Source organism: Rhipicephalus microplus, unplaced genomic scaffold, assembly GCF_043290135.1.
Source record: "Rhipicephalus microplus isolate Deutch F79 unplaced genomic scaffold, USDA_Rmic scaffold_12, whole genome shotgun sequence".
Lineage (NCBI taxonomy): Eukaryota > Metazoa > Arthropoda > Arachnida > Ixodida > Ixodidae > Rhipicephalus > Rhipicephalus microplus.
Window position 1 is genome coordinate 30,474,474 of NW_027464585.1, and position 16,029 is coordinate 30,490,502.

General features: G+C 46.6%; 1 protein-coding gene across 4 annotated transcripts in view; it reads right to left on the reverse strand.

The window, feature by feature from the left end:
* LOC119166716 (uncharacterized) overlaps positions 1-16,029 on the reverse strand; it is a 178,329-nt gene that overhangs the window by 89,780 nt on the left and 72,520 nt on the right. For all 4 annotated transcript variants that reach the window (XR_012888477.1, XM_037418039.2, XM_037418040.2 and 1 more), the window contains exon 4: positions 5,089-5,309. Coding sequence is in view for 3 of the 4 variants with exons in the window: in XM_037418039.2 (XP_037273936.2) it covers positions 5,089-5,309 (221 nt within the window). In the remaining variant the exon portion in view is untranslated. The remainder of the gene's footprint in view (positions 1-5,088; positions 5,310-16,029) is intronic.

Consider the following 16,029-nt stretch of genomic DNA (forward strand, 5'->3'; position numbering starts at 1 on the left):
TTAATTAGTTTTTCTATCATTAATCTTGTTCCTGAGATAACTTAAGTTCACCCCCTATTGTTTAAGACCGCCATAGAAAAAAAAGTGCTGAATTAAAGTGATATTTAAGATATGCCAACATACATTATTGACCATAGATTGAAATTATGCTAGAGTTACTTGTTTTTAGGCCTTTCTTGGTTATTTTACAGCAAAATGAACTGTCTTTTTTTTAAACAGTTAGAATTGTATTACAATTTTGATGAGTAATAATTAAAAAGACTTTTGTTCTAAATTCTGCTCCCATACTTACATTCTACACACATACATGTTTCCATTGCAAAAAGAATTATTGTTGTACCTGCCCTAGCTACAAAGATTTGAGGCCTCAAAATTGAACGGTCGTAAATATACGTTCTTGAGAAAATTGGAAAAAACTGAAAACGCAAAGCTTTTTCAAAAAGCAATGATCATGGTGCGCACGTTTTGCAATCCTCATAAAGGTGTTCATAAATTCGTAGCAGAGCTTCTAATACAGGTGCCGGCAAAGTATAAAGAATCCTCGAAGTCGGTTCCCTATTTTTTGCAGGTTCTGCATGTTAACAGCACCAAGAATCTGGACAGTTAGAATGAGATCACAAAAATTACTACTTCCTGGTGTGCGAAAATTTGCATAGAGATAAAAAATACTTGCAGGAATCAAAAATTTTTAAAAACGCATTTTTTGTCACTTTTTGGTCCCAAAAACCAGTCTGCCCCTTTAAACCGTGCTTCACTAGGTCACATAAGAAATTTTACTTAGACACTGAAACTTGTGGCGTGCCCAATGAAAAGCTTTGCACCACTAGAATATATCAATTCGTTCATTACAAGCTGCGAAAGCACGATGCGGGGATGTGAGCTTGAAAAATACCTTTGCTACTCGCTTTGTGTGGACTTCGCATGCCAAATTCTTTCTTCTTGAGCCGGAAGATCACACGGTGCAGACGCATCAACACATCATGCACACGCAAGCTTGCATTCGCATTACATGCTCGTGCCTTAGACATCCTGGATGTTAAAAACCCCAAAAAGAGGTCACAAAGTCACCCCCCTCCCCCGACGCTTTAAGATGTTATTTACAACCTCATCATACCAGGCCTGCAATCCAAGCAAACAATATCTTCAACTGAGGTGTTCTGCCTGGTTTGCGAGCATTTGGAGAGAAACTATTCCAACTGTCTTCACGAATGCACGGATGGTTCCGCCATTATTGATAATAACAGCTATGTGGCGGCATATTAGATGCCATCTATTGGAGCTGCATGATCTAGTCGCTTGGACAACCCAATCTCTTCGACAATTGCAGAGAGCGCAGCTATTTCTGCTGCTCTTCGCAAACTCAAGAATGGGCCTGCCCAACAAATTGTAATTCTCTCAGACTGTAAATCAACAATGCAAAAACTTTCTTGAGGGACTCCCTCAGACAAGTTCTGCCACCAGTCGCAAGCATCAACAAAAGATGCTAACAAGAATTGTATGAACATAACTTTTGAATGGATACCTTCACATGTTCGTATCAGCGGGAACGAAAGACAACAAGCCCTGCCCAACCAAGCATTTTCAAGACAGCGAAAAATCAGAGCTCCTGTGACTCAGCAACTACCAAAACATACAATTCGATGTGATCTCTGCTCTCTATAGAATTCGCCCCGTCAGCTATACTAAATACAGTTGAGCCCGCTTATAACGAACGCGGCATCCGTTTGCTGTATCCCGAAGTTCGTAGTAAATTAAACACAGCTTTTAAAGAAAGTTGCAAATGAAAACAAACTTTTTTGCCCCAAAACGTCCGTGATGCACGTGTTTCGAAGAACAGAAGCGATAAGGGCGGTCTCGAGTTCATTTAAAACGGCAGGGTGCTCGTTCGCCCAGGCCCGTGGCATAAGCTGCATGAGGCACTTGCTCTAAAGTTTCGTCGTTCTCGCAATCTGATTCCTCCAAATCACTCTCGCTACGTACTTCATTCACTATGCCCTAATCCGTGCACAGTTCCGCAGTGTCCGCATCATCATCGGTCGTAATTAAACCATCGCAACAGATGTCCCACCCGCTCTCATAGGTAGGAGTCGACGACGCGCCACCACAAATCGCCACCGCAGTGGTCCTGTTCGGAAGCTTCAGGCTCGGCTTCGGGCCCGACGTCGACGAAGTCGGCCTCGCAAAAACATTTTAGCGTGCATGTAGCCGTCACCGCCGCCCACGAAATATTCACCATCTCCACAGCTGAATACTGGGACGCCCGAAACGGCAAGTTGGCTGCCAGGTGGTCAACAGCTATCAGCAAGCGCTCCGCGACGCGGCACCTAACGCGCGGATTACGCTCAAGCCAAGCGTTCACACTTTTGACGTTTTGTTGAGCGGCACGAAAAAGCGTGCTAGTCCTCCCATCAACCATCATGACCACACACGCACACCAAGAGCGAGCAAGACGCGCCCACACGACACACATGCCAGAACACGTGGAACAGCTCTGGGCTCGTTTCCAGTCAGAAAACGAAACTAATTAGAGCTAGCGTGGTGGGCGTCACGGAGCGGTGGCGACGGACGAAGGGATTGTGATCAAGAGAGGAGAGCAGACTTGCGAGAGAAGGGCAAGGAGTTGCGATAAAGAGAGGGGAGGATGCAGCGGGAGGGCGACCTTGAAAATCAAAACACACGGGAAGGAGGCAGGTTGGGTAGCTTGCTTGAAATGTCTGCGAAACTCGCATGTAGAAACACTTGGAAAGAGTGCATGGCCGCCTGAATCAGTGCGCGCGGAGGTGTTCGAAGAATCGGCGGCCGTGGTCAAAAAATCGTTTGTTGTGCCGGCGGGTTTGCGTGGCCTCACGAACTTCGATATTTCGCGATTCGTTTTGCACAAGTTAACAGCCGTTTTCATGCTACCGCACACGTGCAGAAGGCATGCTGAGCCGAGTGTGAAGTGAGCGAGGACAAGTCCTCACAATGAAACGAATCGCAGATTATCAGAGTCGGTGGGGTAGCATACGCGCGTGCACTAAACGCAGACTATCGGATACAGTTGGTGGCCGACGATGTTGGCAAATGGTCGAGTCACTCCAGGCCGGCGATGCCAACGACAGTACAAGCCCAGCGATCAAAAAGCAGAGTAGATGGCCAACCGGTCTTCTAAAGATCGGTGGCAGTGTGAAAACACGGGCCTTGTCTGGCGATGCGGGGTGCTCAGAGTAGTGGGGGGAACAAAGTATGGAGGCGTGCGTAACAAAAAGTAGTCGGGGCATAGAGGTTGGGAAGAGCGGCAACTAGAGGGTCCCGGAGGCAGAATCGGCGTTTAACAATAGGATTGTATGGGCACCTCGCCGATGCCTGATTGGTGGTCGAAATTGTTTTCCCGGGAAGTCAGCAGACCGCAGACTTCGTTTGCTGTAACCGATCAGCGACGCTGGAGACGTTCGTTGTAAGTCCGATTTTGTGCCATTGAATCGATGTATATTTTCACGGTTACGCAGATATTGTTCGTTTTAAGCGAAAGTTCGTTTTAAGTGGGGCCGTTATATGTGGGCTTGACTGTGGAATAAGAACACAATCGACATACGCTCCTGCATGGTTATTTGAAATCAAGGGCGCTTTCTTCCCAGCTGTGCACAGAGTGAAATGAAGTTACGGATTTTCAACACTATCTCTTGTCGTGCAAGCATTTTTGCTGTGAAAGAAAGACATTAATGAACAGCATAAAGAAAGAAGGGTTTCCCCACAGGTGCTGTGAGGACATTGTGTTTCCAGCAGGTTTGCGGTTGATGTGAAAGCAAGTGACTAACATAGTCCTACGTTTTCTCTAAGAGACAAGGTTAAGGAATGCTTGGTGAGCCAAACTACATGGAAAGAGCCACTCCGGCAAAGAAATTGCCGGACAGGTCTGCCAGGTTCACCCCGCCTGTGGCAACATCAACCCCACCACCAGCGGTGTTGTGTCGTTTTGACGTTTTTTGTATTGTTTCTATGGGATGTATACCTCTGTACGTGCACGTTTGAAGAGGCCGGCATGGATCATGTGTCCTTACCATGATACAATGTTGTTCCGCTGGAAATGCTCTAAGGGACCAAACTCACGCCAAGCCTGAATGCTGGCACCAGCGCGATATGAGAACAATGAGAACACCGTCGCAAACGAAATGGAGGCAGCTTAGTCTTGCATCTCACTCGATACGAAGTTAAAAAAATAATGCGCATAGATTCCTTTTGTGTGTTTCAGTATTCTTGTTAACATTCATATTTCTATTCATACAAAAATATTGCACAAAAAACACACGAATTCTTACAGTTTACATACGCAGGACAATTCCTTGTTGTATACATCATCTCAGGTATATTGGGGTGTGCGCTCGTGAGATGAAGGTCAAGCGGTGTTCAGTCCAACATTTCACTTCTTTCTGGAGCGCTAGCATTGCAAATCTTGGCATATGAGGTCGTGAACACCCAGTGCATGCGTACCTCTCGCCTGCTCAAAATTCTCAAACCTGGTGAAGGGTCATTTAAGATGTTCATAGACAGAAGAGAAATTGACCCTGTGCGGCTAGAACAAGTTAATGCGAAGCAAAAGTACGCTTCTTGCGCATTACCGCTCTGGCTACTTGCTACTGTGTTGCTCTTCTCCGACATGCCGAAAAGAATGGGACCCAGAAGCGTTTTCATTCGATGGTCAAGTCTATACTGGACTAGAAAAGGAGAAACCGTATTCTGTAAACCTTGTGGGGAAAAAAACTGCATGGCTATGCTAAACATTTGGCACATTTGTACCACCATAAATTGAAACATTTCCGTTTGCTTTCCTGTCGCAGAGACAGATCCCACAAAAATTTACAATTTTAAAGGCCTAAAAGAGTGTTTTGCTCACCTATTCTTGCTGCCCCAACCTGGTTTTTTAGTGTCTATAAATCCGCTCACTAGTGATTATGCGACCATATTTTGCCACACTTTCCATGCGCAATGAACGTGTCAGTGACTACATTTTGATGTAGCGGGCCAAAATTCAGTATAAAGAAGTCCAATTCAGACTTTTAACCTGATCTTGTGCAAAAATCTTGATTTTGCAAAATATAAGCCACCCACCTTGATAGTCTGATGCAGCATCTCTGCATGAAAGTGCTCCTCTGCTGTAATCGGCTCAAGCAATGGGATACTGTCGGGATCTGGCGGAGGCTGCCCATTGGCTAGCACGTGCTGCTGCTGCAGCAAAGGGGGCTTCTGAAGATTAGTGGCTTTGGCCGATGTTGGTTGTTCCAACAGCAGGCCACCTCTTCCGACAACCGGCTGCTGCAGTGCGGCCCCTCCTGCAATATGAAGGAAAAGCAGAGTAGCAAGGACACAGTGTGAATCAGCAAGATGCAAAGCAAAAAGAAAACCTTGGAACAGAACTTGAATACTTTGCGATATGTTGTAAGGCACTCGAAGTTGTGTGGTCAGAAGGTTATGAGCCATTATCTTAGAACTCATGGACACAGACAGTATAAGCCATGGAGCATCCAACAAGTGTACATTTTGTTAATCTGTGGCAATGGCATCCCACCCATCAGCGCCTCCGCTTGGCACTGGCCACAATAGTGGTACCGCGAGAATAGCAAGAGTGTATGTATTGAGGCGTTTGTGCCCACCTGCTTGCTACCGGTTTCTCTTCTCTGCGACAGATGGAGAGAAGAAATGGCATAGGTGAGGAGGAAGGGAGGACAAGCAGGTGCTCATTGGTGGTTTGCTTGCGTGTAAGCGGCAAATATAGTGAGCCAGTGATTCGATCAGTGGCAAATCCCCTGACGCTCCCCAGGGAAAAGAGAAAAGCGGCATCACGAGTGGTAAGTGTTGAGTGGAAGAGTGTTGCGCCGCCAGCGTGTTCGTACCATAACCTCCCCTGCAAGCAGTGCTACTGGCGCCACTGCAATAACCCTACCCAGCGTGAGCACAGCGCCATCTTCAACTCGGCAGCTGTCAGACCTAAATGTGGCCAATTCGAGAGACGTGCATGCTATGAGGTGGAAACAACCTTACAAGAGGTGATAGCGACCCCACAAAGTGGTAAAAGAAGAATACCGTAATGAAGAGAATCTCACAACTTTAAACACCTTAATACGTATCTACGATTCACGGCCATAATTACATCTTCTGTCTCTTCGTCTTCCTCATCTTCGAGTTTCACACTGACAGGCTGTGGTTGCACTCCTCTATCGGGTTCAATACATAACACTTTCTGTTAGGGAAGGCAGTGGGGATCTGCAAGGAGGTGAAGAATGTCCCGGCTGCCACCACGCATTGCTACAGAATGCACCTTCAAGGTTGTGTGGACACATATAGAACGTTGAAAGGCTGGTCGGTGTCGCATAAATCATCCAACCGGCAGAACATCGCCTTGCAATGCACTTGCGACTTGCACTTGTGACTTGACAGTTACTGACATGTTCTCAGGAAGCTGGACACTTTAGCAGTTGGCACCTTCTTTTCGCTCACTGATTTGTCGGGAACCAAGAACCAACATGACGATGATGATCATGGCATGCGGTTCAAGAGTGTGACCTCTGCTCATGAAGCTTCGCACTGTCCTAAGTTCTGCCTGGACGTTTGCACCATGTCGGATTGACAAGAAAAGTGGCGAGGTTAATACTTCCTTCGTCGGCATTTGCTGGAGTGGTTGCGTTGCTGTTGCAAAGGTCGCAGGTTTCTCATGAGATGGGGGCACGTTTGGAGGCTTTTAAGCCTTTACAAGATTTTTGCCACAGTATTTAACACTGACACCCCCACCACAGGACTTGGCGTACCTTGGAGTTTGTATTACTTTCTCGTCAAGGTCACTTTCAGTAGATGCTCTGTGGATTCTTTACTTCTTTTCATTTTATTCTTTTATTGCAATAGCAATTATACAGACACGCTCGGCTGGACTTTGTGGCCGGCGTTGGTGTCGCCATTACTCACTGTATATGTATACGTATCTATATATATATGAAAATGCAAGAAAAAAAACCAGAAAAAACTCTGGTGTGCGAAATCGAACTTGGGACCTCTGAAACGTGAGTGCAAGGTATTGACCACTGAGCCACGGAGAGGCACGTCCTTCAACGTTGAAACGGCAAGCTATTTATATCTACCACTTACCACTGTTGACGACCATCTCCGGAGTAACTATTGAGTGTTCAGCATTACCAGCAAAATGGCGCAATAAGCGCGCATTGCCACATCGTCATGACGCGGCTGCGCCGCTCTCATCTCCCACGCATACTTTGCCCTGCGGATAGAACAGAGGTAACACTCGCTCACGCACCCTCATCTCGCGGTGGGGAAAAGCGTACATCTTGATTAACCTTGGGATTTCACTGGAACAATTCTGTTGTAGTTACCAGGCGCACGAAGATCACTGCAATCACTGCACAGTCTCTGTTTGCGAAAAGGGCATGCTTTTGCGACACAGTGAAGTAACAACTGAAACGCTTATTTGCGTTTATCTGTAGCTGAAAGTATGTTTCATGCGTCATTTGTGCATGAGAAACGTAGGGCACGTTTCGATCTGTTTGCCATTCTGTGCTTGACTTTACAATTTGTTGCTATCATGTTCATTGCTTCGCCTTTGCAGCAAAGCTGTGACTTTTTGTCCATGCTCTTACTTTCTGCCTTGAGCAGACTACTACACCATTTGTGCAAGATCGCATTAGTTGAACTGCAGTCAGTGGATTTCGCACTCTCAGGATTGACAGAGTTCTGCACTTCCTTGCTGTCCCGCACCTCGGCAATCTGCTGCACATTAGCGATAAGTTCAGACTTACACGCCCTTCTTCTGAAATTATGTTCGACCATCTTACAAGCATCAACTACAATGTAAGTCACTTCCTTCTTTGACATCCAGTTGCGAAGTACCTCTCCAAACCTAGCTAGTTGCTAGCGAATAAGTTTAATTTCATTTCACTTACTACTTCACAAAGCAGAGGGCATGGGAAAAAAAAGCTCGACACAGCTTGACTAGGCTTCTCAGCATGTTACTGCCCAGAGTCACGCAGTCACAGTACACACATTCCTCTAGTGATTCCTTCATCGCACCCACCAGTTTGTCTTTCAGTCTGTGCATTTTTCATATCCCCCCGCCGCCACAAATCGCAAAGGAGAGAATTTCAATAACTTGTGAACACTTGAATATTTACGATCGGCAGTCATAATTACATCTTCTGGCTCGTCTTCCTTATTTTCCAGTGCCAGACCAATAGCTGTGGCTCCGCTTTAGAGCACTGCAAGGGCCTATTTTTCCGGCCCGGAAACTTCATGCTACGGCCGGCCCGAGCATGGCCCGGTGCTTTTAAATACGGCCCGTACCCAAGAGGTTTGAGCCAGGCCCGGCCCATTTCAGCCAGTTATGCCTTGACCATAAACGAGGCACTGCCCACTCTTCATGCATTGTGAAGATACCTGCCTCCCACAAGACGTATTCTAGTGAGCGTTTTGGAACTTCTTTCAGTGTCGCGACTATGACTGGTATACTCTGTATACTCTCCATCAATTACACCCCTAATGCTGTCGCAAAATAACTACAGGGTAATTGATATATAATTTTAGTCATAGCTGGCTGTCTCATGTACCCAGTGGTAACAACACAGTCTCATTTTCGCATTTTAAAAAACGACTACAAAATATACTACCCCCAAAAAGTGAAAGAAATGGCAGGCATTTATAGCTTGAGTGTACATATATTGCATTTGAGTAAATGTGCGTTTGAGGGCTGTTGAGTAAAAATAACAAGTCTTTTGCAAACGTCATTTATTACGCTATGCAATTAAAAAGACACGCTCTAGCTACTTCTGAGAGGAATACACCAAGCTGGGGAGCATTACATAAATAAATGCTGTCGTGTTGACTCCTCGGCTCTCCGACGTATACTATGCGTTCGCGCTCAAAACGAGATGATTATTTTCCCCACCTTTTCCAGAGTCATCCCCACCGCAGTTCCATAGATCTGTCAAAGCGAGCCACACTCATCAGCAAGCGAGCCACCCTCCTCGTTGTCCGCTTATGATACTTATTTCGTCTTTTTGTGACAGCCTTCAGTCTTTGAAAGTGTTACGTCTTTGAGTGAAAATCTCTCTCGAGCTTTTACTGGCGCTCAGCGCAGTGTCATCTAACACACTGCGTACATTGCAACAGTCCAAGAAGAAACAAGCCTCTGCTCCACTACCCTTCTTTGTCTCTTCAGTGCGTACCGCGTGCAATTTTTTATAACCTCCACCCCGGCAAGTTCATCAATGTTTCCTTAATATTCTCTGCAGGCAACAACAAATGATACTCAGCTATAATTTTCACGTTATTAGCATGAGGGCAGAGAAGTCTTAAAATAATATGTACCAAAAGCCTCGATTTCAGTTCGCGACTATCTCGAGCGTTAGTTCATTAACAGAATATCCAACTCTGTAATTCCCCTTCACATATGTATACTGTTCAAACTGGCACACGTTTGCCGGTGACAATATACAATTTCACGGTAGACTCTACCCCCGCAGCCGCTAGCACAACACTGATGACAATGTTGACCTGAAGCAGCTTCGATTGGGACACACTGACTTTTGGAAAAGTGTTGTAGCTGTTGAGGAAGCATTGAGTCAGAATGGCACGTATGCATCACAATTACTGCGCACTTGTTTAGCACGTGGTGTCGTCTTAGTGACTAGAATCATTCACATAGTTCAGCGAGAGTGCCATGAAGGCGACCATGACGACGGCATCGATGCATGTCACTCGAATTGAGGTGTGCATCATCATCATCATAATCAGCCTGACTACGCCCACTGCAGGGCTTGATTGATTGATATGTGGGGTTTAACGTCCCAAAACCACCATATGATTATGAGAGATGCCGTAGTGGAGGGCTCTGGAAATTTCGACCATCTGGGGTTGTTTAACGTGCACCCAAATCTGAGCACACGGGCCTACAACATTGCCGCCTCCATCGGAAATGCAGCCGCCGCAGCCGGGATTCGAACCCGCGACCTGCGGGTCAGTAGCCGAGTACCTTAGCCACTAGACCACCGCGGCAGGGCACCCCACTGCAGGGCAAAGGTCTCTCCTATGATCCGCCAGTCAACCCGGTCTTGTGCTTTTCGTTGCCAAGTTCTATCTGCGAACTATTTAATCTCATTGGCCCACCTAACTTCCTGTGTCTTCTTTGTGCATTTGCCTTTTCTGGGAATCCAATCAGTCCCCCTTTATGATCAACGGTGTGCATAATGCTGTTATTGCGGCAGCCATTCAGGCCAGTTGGCGTCTTCTGAAGTTGTCGCGTTGTTGAAGGGAGAGCGGACACCAAGAGAGTCTTTTTCTTCAACTCCGTATTCAAGTTGGACATTTAAGGATACTCCTCTGAACCGTTCAAAGAGGCGTCAAACACGACTGGGGTTTTTGTAATACCTGTTTGGTGGATTACTTCTGACATTTGATCAGTGGCGATATTCTCCGCATGTTTGTTTTTCTTGTGTAGCCTCATACTTTTTACAGAAGGTTTAACTGTTCCTTTCTTCAAGGAAATGACAACACTGCCATAATTCTTTGCTGATATCCCTGGTAGCACTATTTCATTGTGACCATTTCGGAAATTGATGGCTTTGTGGAACCCTTTTATGCCGATGTCCTAAACGAGAATGTCTTTCCTGCAATACAACTGGTATCGAGCTCCAGTAACTGTTGTGACAAAAAAGATAAATTCTAGATGTCTGCAGGACGGAGATATAAGTGCTCGCATACTGTCCCCTTGCTCCTCCACGCATGATGGTTCTTGGAGAGTCCACCCTATTTTGGTGTTAATGATGATTGATGGTCTTTTATTCAACACTTCGCTGTCATTTGACATTACTTTTCAAAATTGGTTCAATCCAGTCAAAAAACTTACTCTGAGTTCGCAGGTGACACAAGGGAAAACAACTGCATCTGCCAATGGTTTACTTCTGCAACGACGACTAGATGAAGTTTATTCGTGTTTGAAGATTTGACAGCCATCGCGCTTCCAGGGTTGTCAGCTAATGTCCAAGTGCACTTGTGACCAAATCCATCTCCCGAACAAAAGTGAGCTTGAGCTTTCTGTAAACGTTTTCTTGTAGAAATGTTCTTTGACTCCTGTTGTCCAAAACACCACGTATGTAACAGCAATGCGTTGGTGTCATCAGCCAAGTGCGAAATGTCTGAAGGAGAACGTCAGAGAAGAGCGCATGAGTCATGCCATTCATAGTAACATACATGGCAGCATCAGAAGCACTTTCGATTTCTGCACATGTACTTTCAGTTGCCCCCACGGCGCACATTGTAGATGCATGACGACGTTTGGATCCTTTGCATTGTATTTTGCGGCAGCAGTTTAGCTTAGCTTTTTTGCACAGATGGCGGATGTGACAACAATGCGTATCAGGCCTGCCAACGATTGTCACTCAAGCAGATAAAAACTCACTGCCAGTCTTCAAGGAGCAGGATCGAAAGGAAGGTGGGGGGGGGGGGGGGGGGAAAGGGGGCGTTGTTATATGAACTTTGATTTTAAGGGTGTGATCACTGGCGCGCTCGCTATTCTACCCTTCTACCTTATACAGTCGAGCCTGCTTATAATGAACCTGAACGTTACGCGGCATCCGTTCACTGTATCCCAAAGTTCGCAGTACATAAAACAAAGCTTTAAAAAAAAAGTTGCGTGCACAAACTTTTTTTGCCACAAAAAGTCTGTGATGCATGTGTTTCGAGGAGCAGAAGCGATAACGGCGGCCTTGAGTTCATTTAAAACAGCAGGGTGCTCGTTCGCTGAGGCCCGTGGTATAAGCTGCATGAGGCACTTGCGTTAAAGTTTTGTCGTTTTCACAATTCGATTCCTCCAAATCGCTCTCGCCACGTACTTCATTCACAATGCCCCAATCCGTGCACGGTTCCGCAGTGTCGGCATCATCATCGGCCGTAATTAAACCATAGCAACACATGTCCCACCTGCTCTCCCAGGTCGAAGTCGACAACGCGCTGCCACAAATCACTGCCGCAGTTTGGAAGCTTCAGGCTCGGCATTGGGCCCGACGCCGACGAAGTCGGCCTCGCGAAAACAGTTTCGCGCGCATGTAGCCGTCACGGCTGCCCACGAAATATTCACCATCTCCACAGCTGAATACCGGGACGCCCGAAGCGACCAGTTGGCTGCCAGGTGGTCAATAGCTATCAGGAAGCGCTCCGCAATGCGTCACCTAACGCGCGGGTTGTGCTCAAGCCAAGCGGTCATACTTTCGACGTTTTGTTGAGCGGCAGTAAAAAGCGTGCAAGTCCTCCCGTCTGCCATCTTGACCACACACGCACACTAAGAGCGAGCAAGACGCGCACACGCCACACGCATGAGAGCGAGCACACACGACACGGCTCTGGGCCCGTTTTCAGTCAGAAAACGAAACTAATTCGAGCCAGCATGGCGGGCATCGCGGAGCGGTGGACACGGGCGAAGGGGTTGTGATCGAGAGAGGAGAGCAGATTTGCGAGAGAGGGGCGAGGAGTTGCGATAAAGAGAGGGGAGGATGCGGCGGAAGGGCGACCTTCAAAACCAAAAACACACGGGAAGGAGGCAGATTGGGTAGCTTGCTTGAAAGGTCCGCGAAACTCGCACGTAGAAAAACTTGGAAAGAGTGCCTGCGCGCGCAGAAGTCAAAGCATGGCCGCCTGGATTGGTGCGCGCAACGGTGTTTGAAGAATCGGCGGCCGTGGTCAAAAAATCGTTTTGTTGCGCCAGCGGGTTTGCGTGGGCTTATGAACTTTGATATCTCGCGATTCGTTCCGTGCAAATTAAAAGCCATTTTTGCGCTTCCACACGCACGCGAAAGGCATGCTGAGCCAAGTGCGAAGTGAGCGAGAACAAGCCCTAAACACGAAATGAATCGCAAATTATCAGAGTCGGTGGGGTAGCGTACGCGCGTGCCCTAAACGCAGACTATCGGAAACAGTCGGTGGCCGACGATGTTGCGAATGGTCGAGTCACTCCAGGCTGGCGATGCAAACGACAATACCAGCCCAGCGATCAAAAAAGGGGTAGATGGCCGACCGGTCTTCAAAAGATCGGTGGCAATGTGAAAACATGGGCCTCGTCTGGCGATGCGGGGTGCTCAGAGTAGTGGGAGGACAAAGTATAGAGGGGTGCGTAACAAAAAGTAGTTGGGGCATGGAGGTTGGGGAGAGCGGCAACTAGAGGCTCCCGGAGGCAAGATCGGCGTGTGACAATAAGAATGTATGGGCACCTACCTTGCCGATGCCTGACCGGTGGACGAAATGGTGTCCCAGGAAGTCGGCGGACCGCCGACTTTGTTCGCTGTAACCGATCAGCGTTGCTCGTAGACATTCGTTGTAAGTGCGATTTTGTGCCATTGAACCAATGTATATTTTCACGGTATGCGGATATTGTTCGTTTTAAGTGGGGCCGTTATATGTGGGCTCGACTGTACTCTCAATGCAAACAGACTGTGAGGAAAGTTGTTCGCTTTCTAGAGCGGCACTGAGCCTTGTTCACAAGACGGCGACACCATCGTCGCACCATTTCAGAGGTCCATTCGTACATGCCATTCGTACTGTACAGGTAGAATCACACTTATATAGAGCAGCGGAGCGTGTGCCAATTGACACTGTTGTTGGCTGCGACTTCTATCTCTCATAAGCTACAAGCTTCCGTTGATGCTTACATTATAGCACAAAGACTTAACACGCAGTATGACCATGTTTGGTATCATTACAGCGTCTCTCTTTTCATATTTCTGAAAGAAAAAAAAAATACGGCAGCTGGAGTGGCCGGTTGGGAGCTCTAGTCAAGTCTGATTCTGTCAAGTCTGATTCTATCTGTACGTGCATTGTCGTGCAAGAGGTGTTTTGGAGGTCTCTAGTCATCCAAGTCATTGCACGAATATCGAACACTGTGCATGCAGCTAGCTTTGTGCGCATGCAGCGACTGCACGAACCTCCGAAATGGCAACCGTGCTGCTAGTGCTCCATGTTGATTAAGTCGACCCTTATTGTATTTGGTATAACAATACAATTTGTTGGTATTCGATTTGCTGCTAAGAGCTTAAGAGAAACTAGCAAATTGTATCTTTTGGACCCAATGTTGCATAACTCAACAGAACGCTAGCTAAAGGACAATGACCACTCCAGTTACCGAAGCGGTTTTCGTTCTGTCAGTTATCTGAACATGAAGCAGAGGTTCGTAGCACAGAAAATTTACAAGCAGTCTCATTATGCCTTGAGATAGAGCCCGCACCAGCGACTGCACCTTTCGAGCGACGCAGTCTCCCCCCCTTTTAAAAATAATTGCAATGAATGCGATGTCCTGATGTTACATTTCTTTTCAATGGTCAGTTACTGATCCTGGAAAGCGAGGGGCGGAGGTGTAACGTGGCGTAGCCGCTTAAAAGTGAGCCTTCCAACATGAGTCGCCAGTGATGGCCCCACTACTGAAAGCTATGTGTATTAAAATCAAACTTTGGCTGCTTTGACCAGGAGGCATGCTTTCTTTATTGAGATGACTTAAAAAAAAGCACAAGGAAATTCTGTACTCGGACACTAGCAATATCGACTTCGAAAGGTCAGTGTTTTTTGGGGGCTTTCACCACAACAGCGATTGCAAACGCGAATCTGCTGGTGGAAAACATTAGGAAAACGCTCTTCTGAATGAATATCCAGGAATAAAGTATATTAGTGAAAAAGTGTCAAAGTGTTCCCATTGTTTATTTGTTCTTCTATCGATGCCAAGCACAGAAAATCAGATCGCAATGTCCATAAGTAGACGTGACAGACATTCTGGCGGCACGCATGAAGTTATAAGTAGAAATCACTTCAATTACATGCCGCACAGCTTTTCAAGCGAGCTATCAGCAGCGTTCCTGGAACAGACAACTGCTAATGAATTGCCGGCACAGTTTCACGCTACCAATAGGGACACAAGTCAGGAACCCCTGTGGAAAGCGCGTTTTGCCGTTAAGCAGACTTGCACAACAGAAGTTGTGTTGGCACCGAACACAGCAATGTGCATTACTTGGGACGCACGCGCAACCGATGTTTATTCAGCGGAATACCGGGCGTGGCTATGGCGAGTTTGGTGCAGTTTGACGCAATTTTCGTTGATATTATCAGGATGGCACAGTAAATTTATTTTGGAGCACTTTGGTGCAGGAGTGGTGCTAAAAGTCATAGGTAGATAGGTAGGTAGGTAGGTAGGTAGGTACATAGGCAGGCAGGCAGACAGACAGAGATAGATAAATACGGTCAAAGTCGCTGAAGTTCGCTAAGAAATGCTTCCCGTTTAAAAAGATGAAGGACGAGCTGTGCACAGAAAAAAAGAAAAAAATTGGCCCAGTATCTGTATGCTTAATGACATCGAAAGACAATAGTCTTGCGTCTAAAGAGAGTGAACAATAGCTTCGTTTGATTTTCTGCGCAAAAAAATCGGTGAATGATATTCTAGAGGCGCTGCACTTGAATTTGAGTGCCTCAAAGTGTGCAGCGGAGGCGAATGAGTGCATCAGGGCAAGTGAGACATGAGCACTATCTGGCAGTTATCTTGGAAAATGAAGGATGGACTCTGATATAGCAAGCACGCGGCACGCGCTCCAGTCTCGGAGGCGATAAGGTGTAAAACGCAAAGCGACAGATAGGTGCCACCAACGTGTCGTCTTAGCAAAGAGTTGTAAACACTTGCCTTTTTGCACATAGCGTTGCATTGGGAGCGCAGCATGATAAATGGTACGGTTCTTAGAATTACTTATGTATGCGTCCTCTAGGATAAAGAGACGCACCGCAGACTACTGAGACATTGTTATTGTGCCTCAGATATATGGAATAATTGTTTTTTAATTGACAATTACATAAGTATGAATGCTGAAACTTGAGCAATATTGTGGGCGGTGCGGATAGGGTCGGATTACGGCCATTTTAGTTTTCCCTTCCATAGACAAACGAACAGACAGACAGGCAGACCTAAATTTTTGCGTTGAAGTACCCCAAGAAAGACTATCGTCCTTAATACAATATGGCACGTGGCAA